This window comes from Uranotaenia lowii, unplaced genomic scaffold (genome assembly GCF_029784155.1).
Source record: "Uranotaenia lowii strain MFRU-FL unplaced genomic scaffold, ASM2978415v1 HiC_scaffold_282, whole genome shotgun sequence".
NCBI classification, from domain to species: Eukaryota; Metazoa; Arthropoda; class Insecta; order Diptera; family Culicidae; genus Uranotaenia; species Uranotaenia lowii.
In genome coordinates, this window is record NW_026598182.1 from 22,319 (window position 1) to 47,727 (window position 25,409).

Below are 25,409 nucleotides of genomic sequence, written 5' to 3' on the forward strand. Positions count from 1 at the left end.
CCTCTTATTCACAACTCCTATCTCTACCTCCCCGCGGTGCCGGCTGGAGTGCGAGTAACCTAAGCGGAGATCGGGTACCCAACCCCGGTGGATGCTTTGGTCGCATGCAGACTGAGAAGGTGGCCGCACGCGTCTGTTCCCCAGGTCAGGGGCGGCGTGCAACAACAACCGAGCGTCTGTTCTCCAGGTCAGGGGCAGCTCAAACAGCGTCTGTCTTGCAGCAGGCGGCTGAATTTATGAAATGCGGCTCCCGCCAGCTAAGTCCAAGATGGCAGCCCCATCGCGGGATAGGGACTTTAGGCTAACAACCTACTGCTCCCGATTCATAAACTTGTTACGGAATCTGAAAGAAATGACCGATCTGGAACTTTGGCGACAAGACCAAGTCGATGGAGATCAACACAGGAAATCCCTCCAGCTTCATGGTAGCTGGGCAACAAGTTGAGAAAGTGGAGTGCTTCCAGTATCTTGGTAGCCAGATAACGCCTGATGGTGGTACCAGGAAAGACATCGAAATCCGGATCAGAAAGGCCCGATTTGCGTTTGCAAGTCTCCGAAACATCTGGCGGTCACGCCAGATCTCTCTACGAACAAAAATCCGAATCTTCAACTCAAACGTCAAATCCGTATTGCTGTACGGGTGCGAAACTTGGTGCACATATGCGGTGACGACGCGAAAATTGCAAGTATTTGTAAACCGCTGCCTGCGCTGAACTACATCGCCGGTGTCATCAAAGGGCGCTAGAAATCGAGATTCGGGAACGTAAGTGGAGATGGATTGGGCACACGCTGCGAAAAGATGAAAACGAGATTTGCAGAGAGGCGCTTGACTGGAATCCAGAAGGTCATCGAAGAAGAGGCAGGCCCAGAAACTCGTGGCGGCGAAGCCTAGCCGCTGAAATCCGAACTGTCGACGAGAATCTTGACTGGGACCAGGTGAAGACGCTGGCTCCGGATCGTCAACAGTGGAGGTCTTTTACCACGGCCTTATGCACCGGAGGATCGGCGCGGGATCATTAAGTAAGTAAGTAAGTACATTCCCCCGTGACGTGAAATCGCTTTTCCGGATTTTTCTGAAGTCATTCTAGAAGTCAACCAATTTACTTGAAAGTGAAAAAAAAGTAGCGAGTTAGCTCTCGACCGCCGAGCGGACCAGTCGAGTCTTTTTTACTGGTAGAGCGTTCAAAAGCGATTACACGGGCTATTGACAGTTTTTTTTATAACGTTGAGTTCGGGGAGTGCCGTGTGTGTTAAACCGCGAGCACGCTTGATCCGCGATGGGTCGACGCGAAAATACTTTTCGCATTGACTTCTCTAGCGCACCCAAAGCACCACCGTACGAAGAAATACATAATTTCGTCGGAAACCAACTCGGGCTAACGCGTGAAAACGTGTTGCAATTCCAACCCAACAGGAGACAAGGATGTATGTACGTAAAGGTCACTGACCTCGAGCTAGCCGAGCAAATTGTCGAACAACACGATAACAAACATGATATTGTGGTAGAAGGAAAACCTTACAAGGTACGGATCGTAATGGAGGATGGAGCAGTGGAAGTGAGACTGTTCGATCTCTCCGAGTTTGTATCGAACGAAGCGGTTGCCGAGTTCCTCAAAGCCTATGGCCAGGTTTTGTCTGTACGTGATGTACTGTGGGATGATAAATTCCTCCTAGGAGGAGTTTCAACAGGTGTCAGAGCTGTTCGCATGATAGTCACCGAAAACATTCCGTCCGTTGTGGTTATTGAAGGCCAAACAACATCGTTGAGCTATAAAGGCCAACGTCAAACTTGCCCACATTGTAGCGAGTACGCACACGCGGGAATACCGTGTGTGCAAAACAAAAAACTGCTGGTTCAAAAGTACACAGCTGACCAAAACAAACTATCTTACGCCAACGTGGCAAAACTACCAACACAAACAACAATGTTGAGACAAGCACCAAGAATTCAAACCACCAAACCACAACCCCCCAAACAACAAGCTACCAAGCAACCTACTCCGGCACAGCCAGGAGCACCGACGTCATCAACTTCGTCGTCGTCGTCTAGAACTGATCCGATGCCTGTGTTGAAAATACAGGTTGAAGATATACAGAAAACGAAAAAAGGACCCATGCCACCACCACCAGCTCCACCGACTGTTGAAAAACTTCCAGCAACACAAGCCGAATCGGACATAATGATCGACGACAGTGAATCGGATGCTTCGCAATCATCTAGCAGCACACGCAGCAGCAAACGACAGAAAATACCACCTAGCAAAAAGCTAAAGCACGCTGGAAACTACGGCGACCTGATATCGGATGGAGAACAACAATAATGGATTTCGTCAGCTGTAACATTGCAACGATTAATATTAACACCATAACTAATACTACAAAACTCGACGCTCTCCGCACATTTATTCGTTTGATGGAGTTGGACATCGTATTCCTGCAAGAGGTTGAGAACGAAAACATTACAATACCAGGTTACAAAGTTGTTTGTAATGTAGATGAAGCGAGAAGAGGAACGGCAATCGCATTAAAAGAACATATACAGTTCTCACACTTAGAAAAAAGTTTGGACGGAAGATTAATCGCCTTGCGTGTACACAACACCACTTTCTGCAACGTGTATGCACCCTCTGGATCCTTACTACGACACCAGCGTGAGAGGTTTTTCAACAATACAATTGCCTACTACCTTCGCCATCACACTGAACACATGATTCTAGGTGGCGACTTTAATTGTGTGCTAAGACAGTGTGATGCGACCGGCCAAAACAGCTTCAGTCCCTCTTTACAAGCTACAGTCCAACAACTACATCTTCAAGACGTGTGGATACAACTCCGCGCACGAGAACCCGGCCATACCCGTATCGCACACAACTCGTCAGCAAGACTAGATCGGTTCTACATCAGCAATAGCCTACGCACACACTTAAGATCAACAGCTGTTCATGTTTGTTGTTTTTCGGACCACAAAGCTGTCGTCGCCCGAATATGTTTACCCCTCCTCGACCAACCTAGCGGTAGAGGCTTTTGGAGCCTTCGCCCACACCTCCTTACCGATGACAACATCGCCGAGTTTCAAATCAGCTGGCAATACTGGACCCGACAACGCCGCCAATTTCCCTCTTGGATGCATTGGTGGTTATTCTACGCGAAAGACAAAATCCGTTCTTTCTACCGCTGGAAATCAAAGCTAGCCTTCGATGACTTTCACCAAGAGCAGCAACGATTGTATGGCTTGCTCCAACAAGCATATGATGCCTATTATCGGAATCCTGAAATGATAACTACCATCAACAGAATCAAAGGTAAAATGCTTTCCCATCAACGTCGATTCTCTCAGCTGTTCATACGTAACAATGAAAAATATGTAGCAGGCGAACCACTCTCGGTGTTCCAGCTAGGCGAAAGGAAAAGAAAGCAAACGAAAATTGAACGACTTTTGGACGATCGAAATCAAATTGTCCAAAATGCCGCATCGATTCAATCTCACTTGGTCCAGTATTTTTCGAACCTGTATACAAGTGTTCCAGTAGAAGAAAACAACGATTTTGAGTGCAGCCAATCCATACCAGACAACGACGAGGCAAACAACACATGCATGCAACCCATTACCACAAGCGAAATCTACACAGCTATTAGATCCAGCGCGTCGAGAAAATCTCCTGGCCCGGATGGTTTACCCAAGGAATTTTATCTCCGTACATTTGATGTCATTCATCGTGAGCTGAATCTGGTGTTGAATGATGCCCTAACATCGAATTTCCCACCCGACTTTGTCAATGGAATCATCGTGCTGGTGAAGAAGCAGAACTCCGGCGAGTCCGCTGGGTCCTATCGTCCCATCAGTCTACTAAATGTGGACTACAAACTTCTCTCTCGGATCCTTAAAGCGAGGCTTGAAATAATTATCCGAAACAACAATTTGCTGAGCCCCAGTCAAAAATGTTCCAACGGTAACCACAACATTTTCCAAGCAACGCTGGCTATCAAGGATAGAATAGCCCAACTGAACAACAGACGTGTAAAGGGTAAGCTAATTTCATTCGATCTCGATCATGCCTTCGATCGAGTGGAATACACTTTTCTTTTCCGTACATTGCGAAACCTTGGTTTGAATCCCAATCTAATAGAACTATTGTCAAATATCGCAAACAACGCTACTTCCCGGCTACTTGTAAATGGGCACCTATCTTCATCGTTTCCAATTCAGAGATCCGTTCGCCAAGGTGACCCGCTTTCGATGCACCTCTTTGTTTTGTTCCTCCAACCGTTGATCAGTCGTTTAGAACGCATCTGCGAAAAAGATCTACTCGTTGCTTATGCAGATGACATAAGTGTGGTTGTCACTAAAATGAACAAATATCTGGCATGCATGTTCTTTTTAGAAAATTTGAAAAAGTTTCCGGAGCCCGCTTAAATGAAAACAAAACATCCGCCATCAACGTAGGTCGAATAGATGGAAATCAATTATCAGCACCGTGGCTCAAAACAGACACGACAATTAAAATTCTTGGATTAATATTCACTAATTCAGTTCGAGAAATGATCAAGTTGAATTGGGAAAAGCTCGTAATGAACTTTAATCGCCAGGTATGGTGTCATTCACTACGAACTCTGAATCTGCATCAAAAAGTGGCACTTCTCAACACATTCATCACGTCTAAAATTTGGTACGTTTCCTCCACGATATCACCGTATAGTGTTCATATCGCAAAAATAACTTCCACTATGGGAACTTTTCTATGGCGTGGTTATTGCGCCCGAGTGCCAATACATCAACTAGCTCGAAAAATTGATTCCGGGGGGTTAAAACTGCACATCCCTGCGATAAAATGCAAAGCACTTCTAATAAATCGCCACATAACGGAAATCGATAGTATGCCCTATTATAAAAGACTGATTTTTGCCGGAGAAGAAACAAGAGTCCCATCGCACCTACCATGCCTGAAACAAATTTTGGATAACTATCCAAACTTTACCGATCAACTCAGAGAATCGATATCTGCTCAAGCTGTGCACAACTATTTCATCTCACAAACTTGCCGCCCGAGAGTTGAAGTAAACCATCCTAATGAGAATTGGAAACGCATATGGGGAAACGTATCATCAAAAAAACTGTCGTCTCACCATCGAAGCCTACTCTATACGTGGACAAATGGCAAAGTTTCTCATCGTCAAATTCTTCACGCAATGAGGCGCACCGACAGTGATCAGTGTCCGGACTGTGGAGACGTCGAGACTCTGGGGCACAAATTTTTATCCTGCATACGAGTACGAGACGCTTTCGAAGTGCTCCAGAATCAACTCGCCAGCTCGGTTGGCGTTCGGCCCATTACAACAGTAGAACTTCTGAGACCAAGTTTGGAAACAATGAATAAAAGAAAACGAGCATGTGTGTTAGGTATTCTAGCTCGGTACATAGAATTCATTGATAGCTGTACAGATAGAATCATCGATATAAATGAATTAGAATTTTACTTGAACATGGAATTTTGATATTGTACATACGTTAATTAAAAGCTAGACAATAAATACAAATGACAAAAAAAAAAAAAAAAAAAAAAAACTGTCGCAAAATGAATATAATTTATTCATTGAAAAGATGTAAGTTGCTAGTGTTGTGATCGATCACTTTTGTGACGTGAATTCATGGTCAATAGAGTTGTTTTTGACAGTTCTTACGCACACTTGCTGAGCGTGTACAGATGAGACGGGACAATTAACCTCCAAAAATTCAAAGTCCAAGTTCAGTTGTGAAATCGAAATATTCTAAAATAAACTGTAATTTTGGTTATTTTTTATGAAAAAAACAGTTTATAAATCGTGATACAGTGTGATAATGGTGCGGAAGTGTTCTGTGCGGGGGTGTTTAGAGAAATCTATAAGGAAAGTGTTCCCCTTTCCCAATAATTCCACTCGCTACTCCGAGCAAAGAAATAGCCTTATCAACATCCGGAAGAAAAAATGGTTGGAACTATGTGCCCCGATAAACGAAACCAAATTGTATGTCTGCGCTATCCATTTTATTTGTGGCAGACCCGCTGAGTTGTGGGACACCGATAATCCTGATTGGTTTCCAACACAGCGAATGCCGGAAAGTCAGATATCGGATGTGGATAGTATCACTGAGCACGAGAAAGAAACGGTATCAAATTTTCAAAATGCGGACAGGACCATGAACGAGTTGTCGCACCCGGAATCGCTCAATCACACTGATTCAATTGGTACCTCGAACGCAGTAAAATCCAGGTAATAACTTTTTATTTATTTTTTATTAAAATAAAAAAAAACATGTTTGAAACCTTTTAGCATTACCTCTCGCAGTACCAACAACTCGTTTGATACTTTTTTCACCAATGCTTGTGTTCAGACGGATGAAAAAAATCAAAAGGAGATACAAAACTTGCAGAAACAGATCCGAAAATTACAACGAAAAGAAGAGCAGCTGACTGGTCAAAATGTAGAACTGAGGTCAATGTTGGAAAATATTAGCAACAGCTGTGTTTTGACTGTTACTACAGTTGAAGGGGATGACAAAAAGTGTCGGTATTTCACCGGATTGAGTTGTGGTCGCGTTCTACGCCTTCTATATGACCAACTCGAACCAAATATCCCATATACGATGCTTTTATCAAAGGAAGCATTGTTGGTGTTAATGTTAACCTTCCAAAGCCGTTCGCTAAATATCCGTTTCGGGGAAATATGAGTTGTAATTTGATTTTGTTCTCCTGGCTGTAAATGTTAACCGATTTTGATGATATTATATTCATTGTGTAGGTAATTTATTCTAATTACTCAACATTTCAAAATAAAGTCGATATGTATTACCAGGTTATCAGAAACTGGTTCAGAAAGTAAAAAGTCCGAAAAAAACAATTTTATTTTTAAAATACTCATAACTTCTGACAGCTTTTCTGTATTTAATTATTTTATTGATGATTGAAATTGTCAAGAATCCATCTATCTGACAATGTATAGATATGTTGGGGTCCAATGAAAGTTTTTACCGCTATGACAGATCTTCCGGTAGAAAAAAGTCTTACTTTAAAAAAAACGACATCCAGTTTTGGTTTTGCTTAGCTGTATTTCATTTCTCAATGAACCGATTTTAAAAAAACCATATTTTAATTTTTTGGCGTTAATTTGATCATCATTTTCATAGAACATACTTGGTCTGTCAAAACTACCAGTTCATCAGTATATTGGAATGATGATAAAGATGTTTAAAATGTGCGCTTCGGGTCATATTGACCCGAACGGCTTTGGAGGGTTAAGAAAGCTGAGGTTGAATGAGCCATTCAACACTTTAGCGTACACTTATAGCATATCGAAAAGTGTCATCTCGGATTATTTTTACGAAGCAATCAATGCCACTCATCCATTTTTTGCAGAGTTGGTTCGGTTCCCCGACAGAGAAAATCTTAAAAGGCATATGCCAGCAGCATTCAGAAGGAAATACGACACACGAGTGACAGTCATTATAGACTGTTTCGAAATCTTTAATGAGAATCCGAATCCTAGAGCAATGACTGCCAAAGCTAATGTATATTCTCATTATAAAAAGCACAACACTATAAAGGTTCTCATTGGAATTAGCCCTGCTGGAAGCATAATATTTATCTCAGAAGCTTTTGGTGGAAGAATTTCTGATAAAAAGATTGTAGAACAATCCGGTTTCTTTAATCACATTAAGGATGGAGATTTTATAATGGCTGATAGAGGATTTATTATCGATGATTTAGTATCCCCCTTCAATGCTGCTGTTTCATATCCTGCATTTAAAAAAAGAGAAACCAACTAGAACCATTGGATGTCGTAGAATCGAATGAACTTTCATCACTGCGGATACACGTTGAACGGTTAATTGGAGTGCTAAGACAAAAAATTTTAATTCTTCACGACATAATACCGATAACGCTTTTAAACAAATATAACAACGATACTCCTGTTATTGATCAAATACTAACCATTACGGCAGCTTTGGTGAATCTTTGCCCTAGTGTGGTATCAGATTAAAACCATGATAAGAAAAAAGCTACTAGTACTAACTAGTTAAATGTTGATCTTAAATTGTCCATGTTAACTCTGTAAAGCCTAAATCGGCTAAGACGATGTATGTCTCTAAAATAAATATAAAATATCGAAAGGGTTTTATTCTACTCCGATTTTTCCCGATTAATAGTTTTTTTTTATTTTAAACTCGTTTATATGTTATAATATGTAGATATTTGTTTTTAAAATTCTCACGATACAATTTGGAACAAAAAGCAATTACCGCAACTTAACTATCAATGATGAACTCCAACCAAACATTTTATCTCTTTTAATCTTATTGGAAGGGAATACAGAACTTATTTTCAGTGTTTTTCAAATTAATTAAGAATTCGACTTTTAAGTGTTTGTTTGATATTTATTACAAGTTTCAAAAAGATTCAGTTATTGATTGAAAACATTTTACTTAATCCCATTTACAAAAACTATATACATTATCGTCAACATCGAATCTTATGTAATTAATTTAAAAAAGCTGATAATGCTATAACTAATTAAAAAAATCAAAACAATATAAAAAATAAAACCAATAAAACAACTCATTCTAATTTTCTAGTCATAAGCTCTGGAATAATCACTTTTTGGAAAAATGAAACAGATTTGTGTCGCCAGGTTTGCCACGTTTGTTGATTTGGATTAATTTTAAAAATCATATGGCCACGAGGTGACCAGATTATAAAATATCCGAACGAGGCATTTGCGATGTGAATTTGGGTCATAGCCTGGTAGAAATATTTATGCTTATTGTTTAAACATATATCATTATTTTCATCACGGATAATATAGGGCTCCTTGAGTGCCAGAATAGTGTCGATTAATTCAGATTTTTGCGAACAATTTCTGGCTGAGTACGGACATTTTATTTCAACCGTTATCCGACCATGACAGGAACAATTGAACATGGCATCAGGAGAAGCACCTAGACATGGGTCCAAATCATATATACACCCAAAATAATTTTCACTTAAAAAATAAGTGACATCTGTAGTAAATTCTCGCCATACGTAATTTCATTTGAATTTTAAGTGATGGGTCAAGTGAATTCACTTAAGTGACCAGTCAAGTGAATTACACTATGACGTTCGAGTGAAATTTATCTGAATTTCTAAGTAAGTTTCTAGTTAATTATCTCTCGCGTTTATAAATAAAAGAACATTTATAGAACAGCACTTCGATTTCAAATACTTACATTACGCTTTCGCCATAAATTTATTGATTGGAAAATTCCATCGTAATCCCAAGGCATATCGGTTACTGCGGATAGTGCGACTTCTAAATCTTCCCTGCTGCAAACCAGAAAATCTGTCCAGTCCAATCCACAAGCTGAAACATGATAACACCTTTAAATAACTTTTTCTTACATCACGTTTAACATAAACTACCGCCAAATTCCCCTAGTAAAGAATTGGGAAAATCCAAATCCAGCATAAGCTTTAAACGCTGCTCTTTAGAATTTACCATTTTGAACTCTGAAAATAAACACAATTACAACCTGACATTCACTTGAAATTCAAGTGATGGGGAAGTGAATATTTTTTCTCACTTCAAATTCAAGTGACGACTGAAGTGAATGTGGATGAATTCACTTGAAATTTAAGTGACTGCCAAGTGAAATGTATATGTCGCACTTGAATGGAAGAAAATCACTGGATCCTTGTTTTTAAGTGAAAAATCATGTGTATTTTAAGAGTGAATTTGGGTTCAGTGTAATGAAACCAGGTTTGACTTGCTTCATATTCAGATGCAAATCCATAGACGCCGCAAAAAGGATGTCGATAGCTTTTTTTTTCAAATTGTAGTCCATATCGTGTCGCCGGGGTTGAAAATACTGCCTTATCTGGGTAGCACAGCTTTTTGATAAGTGATATTGACGGAGAATGTTCACTCGTTCGCATGACTTCCTTTATGTTGGAGGCAGTTATCCTTCCTCGACGGAACTGCATCCACCATGGACCACTACTTTGATGTTCTGTCAACTCGGCGATTTCTTGCAAATGTATTACGTTGTTTGCCATAGATCTATGTATCTCGACTGCTTCATCTTGCAAGACATCGTCTGATTTTAGCCGGTGACTTTGATGAAACAGTCGGGATAAGTCGTATGGCATCAGTCGAGTTTGCCGTCGTTTTCATGGCACGGTGGACATATGTAGCTTGAACCACAAAACTGATGCATGGCGGCTACACTTATATAGAGGCGAATCTACCAAGCAAGCCTCTCTAATAAAATAAATTAAATTAAATTAATTACACTTATACCGACTTTGTCAATGTCTTCTAAAAGATTTCGGACACGCTTCGGTACATCGTCAGAGGATTGTACATGGTAACTTCTCTTAATTTTTCTCCCAAAATCGATATCTTTCACTTTTTTGTAGAGGTCATTAGTGATTGATACCGGTGGTCTTTTCAAGTAAGCTGGGAGTTCTGTTACTGATAACTGAAAAAATTAAAATTAATATTTATTACAATTTTTAGAAAATTATTCACATTTACCTTCTGCTCGAGGATTTTTGTTTTCAGCTCATCGAGTGCATAAAGTGTCGCACCAATGTGGCTGCAACATTCCATCAACCCGACCGCACAGGTACAATGAGCTGCTTTTATAGTCCCTTCGGTGGCAATAATAAGCCACGGTTTAAGCATGCCTTCTTTCACGGCAAAAGAATGGTGCACAGATCCGTGTACTATGTAAATATCTCCTATCTTTTTGCCTTTGATAGACTTGACCCATCCATTTTTGAAGTAAAGTAGTGCATCTGTTGCCTTTTTGCTAGTTCCCTGATCACCTTTCGGTATTCCGGTAAAGGGACAGGGATCCAACACCAGAAATTTGTGGATTTTTTGGAAGGATACATTTAATGGTATATCCGCAGGTTCTGTGGCGATTTGAAATGGATCCAGTCCGTAGCACATTTGTTTTTTTACCTCGTACCTCCTTCTTGCTTCTGTGCAATCCTATAAAATCAAATAATAATCATTTAGATAAAGCTACATTGTTGAATAGTGTTTGAACTTACCATGCTTTTATTAGAACAACGAAAGAGCCAAAACAAATTGTTTTTTTTCAACAACAGCTAGAAGCCAGAAGAATAAAAGCGAACGTGATGGTTTTTGAGGTTAATTGTCCCGAGATTGAAAAATGTTGATGAACCTGTCAAAATTATATAACTAACACTACTAGCGGCAAATAGGACTATTCTATTTTTTACTTCAGTACATACCACTTTGATTTCCTGTTCTGTCGGTGGAAATAGGATATTGGTGTCTTCTGAAAAAATGATATTTTGTTATCCGACTTTTTTTGGTAAATTATTTATTTGAAACGGCTCATACCTTTAGGCTTTAAGGAGCCAAACTCGTTTTGTTTGATAACAATTGTGTGCTTATATCTAGTTCACTTTTAAAGAAAAAAGAAGATAGATAGGAAAATATGAAAATAAAAAGAATTATAGACGAAGATCGATAGCTTTTAGGAAAAGGTATATTTCGAACATATAGTTCAAGTCTATCACAGCCGGCCAGCACATCTCTCACTGGAACATAGGGTGGTTTTCCTCGGGCCCGAAGGGAATCTATGAAGTTCGTTCTAGCGACAAGGTGAACCTGTTATTCCGACTTGTACAATCATAAATTTCAGTATCTTTCCAAACTGTATCCTTATTTTGACTGGCACTTGAATAGCAACATATTGAGCAATCGTACGTTAAAATTACTACTGTTTCTAAATTATGTTCGATTTATAAAAATCCGACCATCTCAAAATAGGTTTCAGAGCATATTTCCCTCATAAAATTTTACAAAAAAATCAAATTTTGTGACGTGAATTTCACTCATTCGCGCTGTTGTAACTTAGCTGGATTCCAACCGATTTGTATAAAATTTAGTGTTTCAGAATCGTTTCATCATTTTCGAAGAAGATCTTATTTTTTATTTTTAGAAAATGTCAAAGTTTTCTCGTAAAATTAATAAGTTTCGCTTTTGCGATTGTTTTTGTTCACTTTCTAAAAACGATCCCATTGGATATAAACAGATTCTTTTTCCTACAAAATGAAGCAGTATTTCTTGGCTTTTAAACGTTTTAAAAAAAATTCCAAAACAAATCAATCCATATATTTTTACCAATTATTTTGTAAAAGATGTCAAAATTTACACTTTTTCCAACAAAAATTTTGTTCTCTCTTTTTTCTGTTGGTTTTCTGTGATTTGAATTATCCAAATTGTTGACAAGTTTAAGATTTTTTAAAATGCGAACGTATAAAAATCACTTGTGAGCAGTACAAGCGCGTGGAATGTGTCAATAGTATAAAATTTGGTACAATACAAGACTGAGTAGATTTGGGGTCTTCATCCAAGATTTTTGCAGAACTTTCAAGTATCGTTTACATGAGTAAATTTGAACTTTCAGGTTTGTATGGAAACAATGAATAATTTGAACTGAAAAATCAACATCATTCTTGTTTTTTCTGTGGAATTGAACTTTCTAATGGTTTTTGTGAGAATTTATAAATTCTTTAAAATAAATTTTTAGAGACGAATGCCTCCTGTGGAGTTAAAATCCCTTTAAAATAAATAAAAAAAAATTTAAAAAAATAAATTCCGCTGAACATCTCTGTCGAAGACCATGACTACGTATCTTATTAGGCAAAAAAGTTATTAGCTATTTAACAGGGGTATGGAATTGAAAAAACAATAGGGTAGATACTCTAGATTTCGACAGGGGCTAGTTTTCGACAAAATTTTAATGAAAGGCTTATCTTTCTGTTTGGTGGCTCAAGCTCCCTATGTTTATATTTTTCTATTTTTGCTCTCCCACTTTAATATACGTTGAATATAAAAATTCTTCTAAATAAGTTATTGAATAGTAGTAAATCGATAATTTAAAAGAAACATTTTAAATCACCTGTGAAATTCAATGCTATTGACCAAATAAGAATGATTTTGAATCACGAAAAAACCCCCTTTTATTTAATTAAAAGCAACATAAAAGGAATCAATGGATAGATAAGGTTCTGAAATCAATCTTTTCGGTAATTTATTTGATATTTTTGCTAACATTTAATGAAATTTCAAATGTTTTTTGAGCTGTCGAAAACTAGCGCTGAAAATTCACCTAATAATCTATTTTTCGACACCCTTCTCTTCACTATGTTTATACTGTTTCCATGGTGTAAAAAACGCCGTGAAGTAGACAAGCAATTCCAATACGCAAATACATATTCATATTGCTGAACTAACAAAGGAGGTGGAAATATGCTTGTCGAAAACTAAAACTTTCTGTGTCGAAAACTAAAATTTAATGTCGAAAACTAGATCATCGAGAGGTTTCAGTAAAAGGATAATAAAAACGCTGTTTTGAAACTTTTGATAAATAAAAAATGTAGAGAATGAAGAAAAAAGTCTGATTCATGTTACCAATCATATTTAAAATGAAAATCTTTAGTCAAATAGTTTATTTACAAGGTTTTTTTGAAAAATCAAGCAAAAACTGTCGAAATTTAGGTATTTTACCCTATAGCTGAAGCCTTGCGAACTATGCATGAAAAATAGTCATGAACCCAATTAATGCGGATCATTGTTGACCGAAAAATTTCGCGCGTAGGGCTGCGTTTAATATCAAAAATTGAGGTCTCAACGTTTCACGTGCATCTGTCAAGTCAACGGCTAGTAGCCCTTTGACGGAAAAGATTAGTAGGACCACTAGAAAGATTAGTAGGATTCCTACTAGCCGCCTACTAGCCGTTCCATTGTTTTCTAGTGGAAAATGGCCCAACCGATACAGTAGAAATGATATTCCCGATTCAGAATGACAGCTCTCGTTGACATCTGTCAGGGTTTGATTGTATTGGTGTGTTTGATTTGTGTTTATGTGTGAGTGTACATTAAAAGTATGCGTATGTATAGGTGGTATTGAAAACATGCATTTCATGGGGTTCCAAATAAAAAAAAATTAAACGAAAAGATTTAGTTTAAACCATTTTTATTACATATTAGTGAAATATGGTAAATATATTCTAAATTGTATCACAAACTTGGTTTCACTGACTGGCCTGTCTACAGATTATCTATTTATAAGCATCTGCATGCCTTAAAATCGACTTCCTTAATCAAGCAGCACCATTGATTTGTGGGGAGTAGATTGCAATTTAGAGCTACGCATCCGCTGTTGGTACAACAATCACGCTGATTTATTAATTTCGTCTCGCAATCACCCGTGACATAATATTCCACATGATTCGCAACCGCTGATAATCCGAACCTCTTAATTATCTGCATCCTGCTTTTTCTTCGCTTGAGCCTTGTTTTTTCGGTATCTGAAATAGAAATTATTCAAGTTAATCAATAACTTTTACAAGCAATTATTCAAGTTTTTACTTACGACACGATGCTGTTCTTGAAAAGTCTAGTAACAAAATGGCCGTTGAAAAATCTAAGTTATTTTCAGGCCTGCTTGGACCACAAATACTCACAAGCAAAAGTCGTTAAAATCTTCCGCCAATGTTGCACAGACGAAAGTTTTTATAGTATGCTCATAATTGAATTTGTATATGTGCAATCGGTACAATCAGCTGACTTGACAGATGCACGTGAAACGTTGAGACCTCAATTTTTGATATTAAACGCAGCCCTACGCGCGAAATTTTTCGGTCAACAATGATCCGCATTAATTGGGAGGCGGCTAGTAGGAATCCTACTAATCTTTCTAGTGGTCCTACTAATCTTTTCCGTCAAAGGGGAAATACCTTCACCCATACAAACCTAAAAGTTCAAATTTACTCATGTAAACGTTACTTAAAAATTTTGCAAAAAATCATGGATGATTTTTGAACCAAACTGACGCTTTTTAGGCCCCAGAGTTTGAGAAAATCAAAAATGAACCCAAATCGACTCAGTCTAGTACAATAGTAAGAGGGAAATTTGGTTCAATTCTTTCGAGGGCCCTCTACTCAGTCAAATGTGAACTTCATTGGAATTTGGTTACTTCGGATAGCACAACGTAGCAAAATTCTGCTTACATTGATGCTTTCGTTATACCTCGTTCTGCAATCGTTTAAAAAACTTGTTGAGAGTATGTACAGTAATGTAAATTTTGAGAAGAATAAGCTAGAATCAATTTGATTTCAAAGCGTTTTGCAAAAGTTTTCAAGGCATCAACTTGGCTATTTGGTTTTATCAGCATTTAGCTATCAAATAAAAATGATTGAAACCATAATGATGCTTATTTTTATATCATGAAATGATCTCTCGGTTTGCTGTTGACACCTTATTTTGGTCTTAGCTTGCTATCAGTTTTTGCATCAAAGTCCTCTCGAGATGTTGTAAGATTTTTGTTAAAGAGAGAAAGAGCAGCCATAGGTAGTACAGTTTCTTATTTGATGAACGTATTTGAATAACTTACGTGAATGTTTTCTTTAGAAATTGAAATGTGCCATCGGATTTGGCCGGAGACATCTCAATTAGGTGTTATTTGACTTTAACAACTCATAAATAAGCTTTTTTTTTCTTGTATGGCTGATCAACAGGAGATTTTAAGCCATTGCAATTTTACACTACGAGCTGAAAGATTTTTAAATACTTAAAATTATTTGAAACAAACCATCTACAGATGAGAAGATCTCATTGAGCGATCTGTTTTGCCCTCTTTCACCCCTTTGAAGATAATGTCATTTAATAAAAAAAATTCTGCATATCTCACTTCAGCGTGAATCGATTTTAATAAAATGAACATCAATTTAAAGCTTAAAAATGCATTAAACAACGCTGACAATTTCGAACTAATCGACTAATGTCAGCAAAAGTTATTTAATTTTGTATTAAAATTTAGCGTTTTTTGATCAAAATAGGCGTTTAATGAGAGAGAGACCGCATTTTAAAGGCTTATAATTTCTGTAAAACTTCATTAATCTCCATTAAACTTTCACATCACATAAAAATATTGCCAAAAAACAGTTTGATTGGAAAAAAATTCTCTCAAATTAATTTTCACGAAGTTATATGCTTGTTTTTTTCTGGGTAACAGAAGAACAAATAACACATCACTCAGATGTCTCTGGTAAAATTGATGGCAGATTTTTGTTTTATAAATTGCTATTTGTAGAAATACATATCCTTGAAGATTATGAAAAGATCAGCATTTATTCAAAATGCCTTATTGATAAAATTTAAGAGTTCATGACAAAATATCGCTTCTTTTCTCAAATATTCAATGTTATTTAGAAATCTCCTCCGAGGACAATAGATTCCTGTAAGAAATGTTTGTTTTTCATAAGTTTTGATGTTCTGAAATAAACTATTGCTGAGACTATTACAAAAACATAGTTTTAAGTAATTTTCTTTTAACCTTTTATATCTCGATGGTTTAACAAAATTGCTGGTTCAAACATGAATACAGTTCTGCTACTATCTTGGAAAAAAAAACTATGAAAATATTAATAATCAACATAAGGATATAGCATTAGAAGTATGAAATTAATATCAAAACCGAAAAAAACTTAAAATGTTGACCTTGAACATTTTGTTTATTTGGCCCAGAAACATGACCTGTGCAGGATTTCAGCTTGATCGGACATAATTTTGGAGGCGTTTTGATTTAGAGACTATCGAAAAACTTTCAAAGGGGGAGGGAAGATTCTGAAATTGAATTATTTATTGGTTTGTTAAATTCGATACGACCATTTCAAGTTTTCTTCTGTAAAAACCTCATATCACTCCTTGAAAGTCTCATAAATGTTGTTGTTTAACTAAATCTCAAACCAACAATCTAAGTAAATGTTTGTGAAAATCCTAAAAACTCATTATATAGTGTCAAAATGCGCAAGTTTCCCACAAATTGCATATAAAAAGGTGGGTTTCAAAAAAAAAATGAGTAGGAAAAATTTAATAATTTCAATTTCAAATAATTTCATTTAAAAAAAATGGATAGTTTAAAAATAACAGTTCCGAATAAAATAAATACGTTTTCAATGATTAATAAACGTGAATAAATTCAGAAGCCGTTAGAAAATAAAAAGAAATTAAAGGAACGCCTTAGTTTTAATTTAGAATTACTTTTGAAAAATTCCAAATTTTCATGTGCGAAATGTTACGTTAAATATAAAACAATTCGAAAAAGTTTATGTAAATAAAATAGAAAAGAAAATGATTTTCTTAAACTGAATTAAAAAACTGTTTTTCGACATTTATTAGAATCGGCTTTTTTAACTCTTTTTTTGTTAGGAATTTTCGTGATTTTCATTTCCAAATTAGAACCAATTACCTTTTTTGAAAAACTCTTTTCATTACAGCCCTTGAATATTCGTACTCTCGCGAGAGTGCGCATGCTCCCTCCCAAAGTCTCTCTGTTATTGTTGTCTTATCAGTTTGTTTCCAATCCTCCATGTTTGGAACGCTGCCAATAACAAACACTCAAGTTAAACTAGAATAACAACGCCACAAAAACAGCAAAATTAAGTGCAATAATGTTAGCAGACATAGATGTTTTTATTACTAACTATACCATGGTCGATCCGGAAATCTATCAACTATGGATTGAAGGCTACTCATGTAAGTAAGGTTGCGGTAACGCCTTACACTATTCTCTAACATTTCTAATTTTTCAGCTACTGAAGCAGTTACTTTACTGAAACAGAAGCCATCTATGGTTGGAATCCAAATCGAGTGGATCACTTCGGATGTTCTCGATCACTACCGGACGTATTCGCTGCTGGAACGAGTTTTGGATAATCCAGCTAAGCTCTCTGAACAACCATCATTCCAACTGACGCCACACAATCGATCATTGATAATCGAGAAGTAAGTTCATCTAAGATACCACTTAAAATTACCTTGTTTGTATAACACGACTCCTTTTAGATACTATTCCCTGGATGACTCGGTAGCACGTGAGATATTCGGCAAAAAGTTCAACGCCCGGAACCGAAAAGATTTGGACGAAGTTGCCGAGAAGACGGGTGTTCGACTGAAGTCCTGTAGGCGACAGTTTGATAATGTTAAACGCATCTTCAAAGCAGTGGAAGAGATGCCAGGGAACACAGCACAAAACATTCGACAACTGTTTGTTCTGCCTGAGGAGTTGGCCCAGAAATATGCGGCTGTAGTGTTCATTGCCTGTATGCGGTTCGAAACCTGCAAACGCAAGCTCCAGTATCTCTATTTCGGGGACTTTTTCGAATGCTCTCAAGCCATCATGACGAGCTGGACTTACACGTACCAGCATGCGGGTCCGGATTATTATGACACCGAAATGGACAAAGAGTTCTTGCTGGATCTGAGGGAAATCCGTTACCTGCTCGATAAGGAGAAAGAAATTAAATGGTAAGTATGCGCACTGATCTGGCAATATTCCAACAAGTCGATCCCGCGGCTTTGTATCATATTGACATTGATGTTCGTGTTTCATGAAAAGTTTTATGCAGTGTTCCGAAAATCAATCAAAACAAACACTCAGTATGCGTTTCCTGTTGGAAACATTCTGATTGTATAATGGGATAGCGCCTCTCGCCACTGCTTCGCCTGGCTGGTATGCAATCTCGATCAGCGCTCCAATCAGCTATGCAAACCGAGTCGCACCATTCAGAATCATCGGTCGAGCAAACATCGCATATCGGAGACGAGTGAGATACAAACTGGTCCATTCTGAATGTAGCTCACTCACTTATTTTTTGCAGGACGAGAAAAATCGAACAGTTGTGCGGGACACCATAAATTCTCAGTAATTTTAACGTGACGGACGACAGTTTAATAAGAGAACTTGTAATACTGATACTGCCATACTGATGTTTAAAAAATTACTAAAAATGGAATAAAATACTGGATTTTGATCCTGATTGCAATCAATATCGAAGATCCTGGTCCTGTTCTTCGTTCTGAAACCAAAGTTTTGATCTTGGATCATGATCACAGAGCACAATTGGATCACGATCTAGGAATACAGATCTTGGATCTTGGTCTACTGATTTTGTTTCTGGATCCTAACGTTTAATACTAATCCTGATTCTGCAACCTGATCTAGGTATTGAATATTGATCCTGAATTTTAGACCTTGATTCGGATCCAGAACCTAAATTTAGATCCTGGATTCAATCCTGTACTCTGATTTCAATGCTTATCATGATGGATCCTGATTCCGGTTTCTGATCCTGACCTAATCTCCCGAACCCTGATGCTGATTCTAGATTTTAAATCTGGACCCTGCTTCCAGACTCTGGTCTCGGACCTAGATCCTGATTCAGATCTCGGATTTCAGATCCTGAAATTTGTGTCTCCGCATTTTATCTCATTGTTTGATCCTGGATCTGGCTTCTTATCCTGTTCATGGATTCAGGTTCCTTGTTTTTGAAATATGATCCCGAAGTACTGGATCCTGATCACGTATAATAATGCTGATCCCGGGTTACGATTCTAAACTCGAACCCTGATCCTGATAATTTTCTTCATTTTGGATCCCTAAGCCTGGCATCTGAGGGATCCTTGTTCTGATTCGATTACCAATCGTTATACACATTTGGATCAGAATAAGTGAAAACTGCTGGAACAGCTAGATTGAATTCATATGTAAAATGTACTTCGGATGTATAATAAAATCACTTGTTTTCGATTAGAGAGATAAACCGCAAAAAAGGCTGTGTATTGACGAACGCCCCTTTTTATTTTGTTTAATTTGTTTTTATACAGTTGGTAGCACTGCCACATAGACATATTCGAACTCTTTGAATATAGGTTTGTTCAATTAATTTATATCTTCGAATGTGGCCTGTTTAAGTACATAACAATACTTTCCCGCTTCAAATTAAGAATGGTAATTAATAACATATTATAAAAATTTTAAATATTAAATTGTTTTCATTAAAATTTCAATTTGAATAACTGTAATCCGGATCCTATCTTTTCTTTTTTTATCTATTCGATCTTCGCAATTCATTTTTATCACATATTCTTCTAGTATCCGTGAACCTCTCTAGACATAGGATGTAGATTTTCAGGAGACCCAATAAATGGTTCTTCGTCCGAATCTGGCCAACTTCGCTTCGTTCCTCTTGGATGTTCTTGATCCTCCTTTTGCTCAACGCCTCCTTCCTCCTATTTACCTGATATCCTGATTTTGCCGAAGTTCGGGTTTTAAAACCAGCTTAATCTGCTCCCTGTGAGCAGAGATTTGTTGGGACCCCAGTGCTATCTTTTGTGTCTCTAAGAAAATTTTATTGAGACACCGCTGCTTTGCAGATCGTCCTCAACCGTCGGAATTTCCTTGTTAAGCCGCAATTTGAAACTTAACCGCTACTTTGTAAGCGGTATGCGCACTAAACTTTACACTAATTTTTTTTAACTGTGTCGCTTTTAAGCGCAAACGCTTTTCTCAAAATGGCTACCGTGCCACCCAAGCGACCAACTATTTTACCAAAATAGCGTTTCACTAGCTGTGGGTATCATGAACCTGCCACGCTAACGGCCCCGAGAAAAAATATGTACTCTTTATTTTGACCAATCACTATTTGCCGGAAAAGAACTGAAGTTCCCAATGCAATTAGTGTTCTTGCCACTCTCAAAATGTCGCCTCTTGAGCGCTACCTCTAACGAATTCACTTGTCTTACTAAATGGCCGTCGACCCAAAATTGCGGGTATCATTTATTCTTTCGCTTGTAAAATAAACTGCCCCTAGACAAATTGTCGACAGATCACCAAAACACGAATTCACCAACTATTTAACTTTTTCGCACCGTATTCACTTTCGTTCGCGTCGCCACTAAAATTTAGTTCGGATATATAATAAAATCACTTGTTTTCGATTAGAGAGATAAAACCCAAATGAGGCTGTGTATTGACGAACGCACCTTTTTATCTTGTTTACTTTGTTTTTATATAGTTGGTAGCACTGCCACATAGACATACAGACTCCGTTCGATTTTGGCAACACGTCCGTACATTTTGTGTTGCCAAAATCGAATCAAATTTTTTCAGTAATTTTTGCAAAATAACTATGATTATTATTATTATCATCAATTTCCGACCATTTGTATTCATTTTTTAAAATATTTTTTAATCATGTTTCAAATACATTTTGTACTTTTCTTGTTTTGTTTATAATGTTTGTTTTCATCTGTCATATTTGCTATTTATGTCATTCTTCATCATCTTTTAGTGGTTTTTTGTCATTATCAGTCTTTTGTTTGAATTTGTTTTTTAACTTTTTGATTTTTTCATCTTTTTGTTATTTTTGAGTACTTTATAATTTAAAATAAAACTTTTTTTTATTGTTGCATTTTATCACCATTTTTGAACATAAAAACGTATCTTTCTGGTGTTTTTCTAAATTATATTGGTCCTGTTATAACGAAAACCAAAAGGTAATGCTGTTTTTAAAAACCGTTCGATTTTAGCACATGTGCCAAAATTGGATGTTGCCAAAATCGAATGTTGCCAAAACGAACGGGGTCTGTATTCGAACTCTTCGAATATAGGTTTTTTCAATTAATTTATATCTTCGAATGCGGCCTGTTCAAGTACATTACAATATACTCTTGCGTTTTTTAAATTTTTTTTTTTACATTTTTGATGGCAGCAGTGAGATGTGCTGAATCATTCCAAGATGTTATACTCTTACGTTTTTATCACAAGAATGATCTTCAAAGCGAGCATATCTAAAAGCGTTTAAATAAATGTCTGTGTTATGGGAAACAGTTGAAAGGCTCTTGCAAAGTCTATCAACTTTGAATCAATGTATTCTTTAGAATTTGAGACCCGTATTGAATTCAATAATATATTTATATAATGTTCAGACAAACAATTAATTTGCTGGGAGTATAAACCCCTTCATGTCAAACATCACATCAAAGTATTGATGCTTGTGATTTGGAAGGGTCTCAAAGTGAGCTTTAAAGCTTTTTCTTCAATCTGCTTCGCCTATTCCATGAAAATTTTTTTTAATAAGGAAGAGAACAGTTACACTAGTTTACAGCATTTTTGAACTCAGTAAACTGAAGGTCATTTCCAATGTGAAATCGGGCGCTGAATCCGAAAATGAAATTCAAAAAAATCTCAGTAGAACCGTTTTTGAGTTCCAAATAAAAAAGTTCTTGTACTTAGATTAAAATATCTCGGACGGCATAACAGTAATTTGAAATCCCTCTTTTGCATATTGAAGGTGAATAAGTTTTCTATCGATCATCTGAACACTTTTTTTGCGTATGACCAACAGTATTGCTGATATTAGTGACTTAATGAGAAAAAAATTTTTAAAAAATGCATTTTTTTAGAAATTTTTTTGTTTCAACGAAAGTTTTAGACTCGATGGTAGCATTTAAAAAATCTGTTTTTCTTTTGCGCTTGAATGTCAATTCAAAACAAAGATTTCAAGTGGTTGTTTATCAAAATCGGTTGAAAATTGAAGAAGTTATGGCAACTTTACCATAACTGAAATTTTTGGAGTTTTTCATAATTTAACGAACCGCAGTACACTTATCATAGTATAGGAAGAATGAAACATGATTAATCTCACTCGCTCCAAGTCTACATTATTTATTAGCTTACCAGAAGGACACATGCCAAGTTTCAGGAAGATCTGATCAAAGGGAGGGGTTGCTTAAGTCTCAAACGTGAATAAAATTTTGAGGTGTTTTGCCTGAAAGGAACGAAAAATACTGGTTTTTCATCAATAACTTTTTTCACCACTAGCTGATTGTTTTTTATGGTTGATTTTCTTAAAGCCTAAGTTGAGACAAATATTTCACCCGAAGACTGTAACTCGATTGGATTTGAAACAGAAAAGTTATTGCGGTTCAAAGATTGTATTTTGGTCGAAAATTGTCGTATAAAACGCAATGCGTAAAAAGTACATTGCATGTTGGACAAAATTTGCGGCCTTTGAACCACAATAACTTTTCTGTATCAAATCCAATCGAGTTACAGTCTTCGGGTGAAATATTTGTCTCAACTTAGGCTTTAAGAAAATCAACCATAAAAAACAATCAGCTAGTGGTGAAAAAAGTTATTGATGAAAAACCAGTATTATTCGTTCCTTCCGGGCAAAATACCTCAAAATTTTATTCACGTTTGAGACTTAAACAACCCCTCCCTTTGGTCAGATCTTCCTGAAACTTGGCATGTGACCTTCTGGTAAGCTAATAAATAATGTAGACTTGAAGCGAGTAAGATTTATCATGTTTCATTCTTCCTATACTATGATAAGTGTACTGCGGTTCGTTAAATTATTAAAAACTCCAAAAATTTCAGTATGGTAAAGTAGCCATAACTTCTTCAATTTTCAACCGATTTTGATAAACAACCACTTGAAATCTTTGTTTTGAATTGACATTCAAGCGCAAAAGAAAATCAGATTTTTTAAATGCTACCATCGAGTCTAAAACTTTCGTTGAAACAAAATTTTCTCTAAAAAAAATGCGTTTTTTTATAATTTTTTTTCTCATTAAGTAACTAATATCAGAAATACTGATGGTCAAACGCTAAAACAGTGTTCAGATGATCGATAGAAAACTTATTCACCTTCAATATGCAAAAGAGAGATTTCAAATTACTGTTCTGTCGTCCGAGATATTTTAATCTAAGTACAAGAACTTTTTTAATTTTTTCGAAATTTCATATTTGGAGCATAACTCAAAAACGGTTCTACTGAGATTTTTTTGAATTTCATTTTCAGATTCAGCGCCCGATTTTACATTAAAAATGTTGGTCGGTTAATCAAGTTCACGATTTTTTTGAAATTTTGTAAACTAGTGTTATTGTTAACATTTTTATCCATTGAATCTATATTTCTTCAAAGATCAGTACCAGAATACGAAAAAGAATAAGAATAGTGTTCCAAGAGCACTCGTATAAATTGGTAATTTCAATACAAAAGAGCGAGGCTTACAAAGCTGCTCGGTAAGAACTAGAGGAAACTTTAATATTTATTTATAGCGCTCATCAGATTGAGCGGGCCGCATAATAAGGTTTACCAGTCTGTCTACCATTTGTTATAGGTTGCGTCTTTCGAATTCATAATTTATATGCCTAAGTCCTATACTTTCCGCAAAATATCGGAAGCAATTTTCATTCTCGATTTACCTATCCAATATTTCATAGTTCTTCAAATCTACTGTATCTAATTTTCCATGACATTTAATTTTTTATCATTTTTTTTTTAATAACAGTCTCGTTACCATGCGCCTCAAACCGACCATGCTGGAGCGAACCTACCAAGAAGTGGACAGCAACTTCCGGTCCTACTGGCGCTCGATCATAACCATCGCAATCAATCTACATCGAACCCGGGAGCTGCGGCAACTGTTCCTGGAACTCACCGAACGGCTGATAGAACCGTGGAAGCAAAACAACTGGCCTAAAGAGCAGGCAGCCCTGTTCTTGAAGTGCATCACCCAGAGCGTCCTCGATATGGAGGTTCCTCGAGACAATCAGGACATCCGGTGCCTCTGGGACCGGTACATGCAGGTCGTCACCGTGTGTCTGCTTAAAATGTATCACAATTGAGGTGGTTTTTGCAATAAGAAAATTTGGCTTCTCACTCTCTTGGATGGAAATTCACCGCGAAATAAACGCTTAAACTTTACTCATTAATACTTGGGGAAGTGTCAATTTTCTTCATTCCCAAGTCCCAGGCGATTATTTTAGTTTGGGTGGCAGTAAATACAGTTAGTTCCAGCTCAAGCTGCCTGGAAAGTCGGCTAAACGCTGCTGTTTAATTAAGATCTAGGAGCGAGCAGGCGAATGCTTATGCAAAGATTTGCGAACTTCTTGGATTTAGCTTGAGAGAGTAAGCAAAAAATGGCAAAGCAGCAACGTCGTAGACATCGAGTCGTCAGCAGATTCATGTAGGAGGAGGCGTCGTCGTCCAGACGTCGCCGTCCAAACTGCTGGAGCCTGTCGTTTAAAGGATGGGGTTTTTGTACTTAAATCGTCTCCCTCAGAGTGTGACTAAATGTTAAGATTGGAACACATAATAAATTGAAAGGTTTCTTATAAGAACTATTACTACAGGTTTTAGTAGTTAAAAAAAATTAAAACAAAAATACCTATTACCTAGTTAATTTTTCAGCATACCTCACCGCAGTATAAACGGAGCGAAATTTGTGCGATGGAGTGGGAAGGATATGTAATAAAACTATCCGCAATGAGTAAAGTTTGTTCAGTGCATTGGATACAACACGGGGTAGATGTCCTTGGAGTTCCTTCACACTGCAGCCACCCCTCAACAAGGGAGAGATGAAGTATGATGCCCTAGATGTAGCGTTTCGCTTGATTGAATCTCTTATCGAGATGGGGTGTCGCCGGGATGCTGTTTCTTGAAATTAATTAAGGGCAATAAAACGAAGCCAGTAAAGTTCTAGGAGGCATTAAAAAATTAGCA

General features: G+C 37.0%; 2 protein-coding genes across 2 annotated transcripts; one reads left to right on the forward strand and one right to left on the reverse strand.

Annotated features, from left to right (window-relative positions):
• Positions 1–7,748: 7,748 nt before the first annotated feature.
• On the reverse strand, positions 7,749–11,092 carry LOC129759822 (uncharacterized). Its single transcript, XM_055757353.1, has 4 exons — positions 10,546–11,092; positions 10,309–10,489; positions 9,780–10,105; positions 7,749–7,769 (listed from the first exon to the last, which is right to left on the reverse strand). The coding sequence occupies exons 1-4, from the start codon at positions 10,963–10,965 to the stop codon at positions 7,749–7,751; spliced, it is 948 nt and encodes a 315-aa protein (XP_055613328.1). The 5' UTR covers positions 10,966–11,092.
• Positions 11,093–17,422: 6,330 nt separating this feature from the next.
• Positions 17,423–24,967, forward strand: LOC129759821 (acidic fibroblast growth factor intracellular-binding protein). The gene is made up of 4 exons (XM_055757352.1): positions 17,423–17,592; positions 17,649–17,841; positions 17,902–18,363; positions 24,196–24,967. The coding sequence occupies exons 1-4, from the start codon at positions 17,508–17,510 to the stop codon at positions 24,530–24,532; spliced, it is 1,077 nt and encodes a 358-aa protein (XP_055613327.1). The 5' UTR covers positions 17,423–17,507; the 3' UTR covers positions 24,533–24,967.
• Positions 24,968–25,409: the final 442 nt, after the last annotated feature.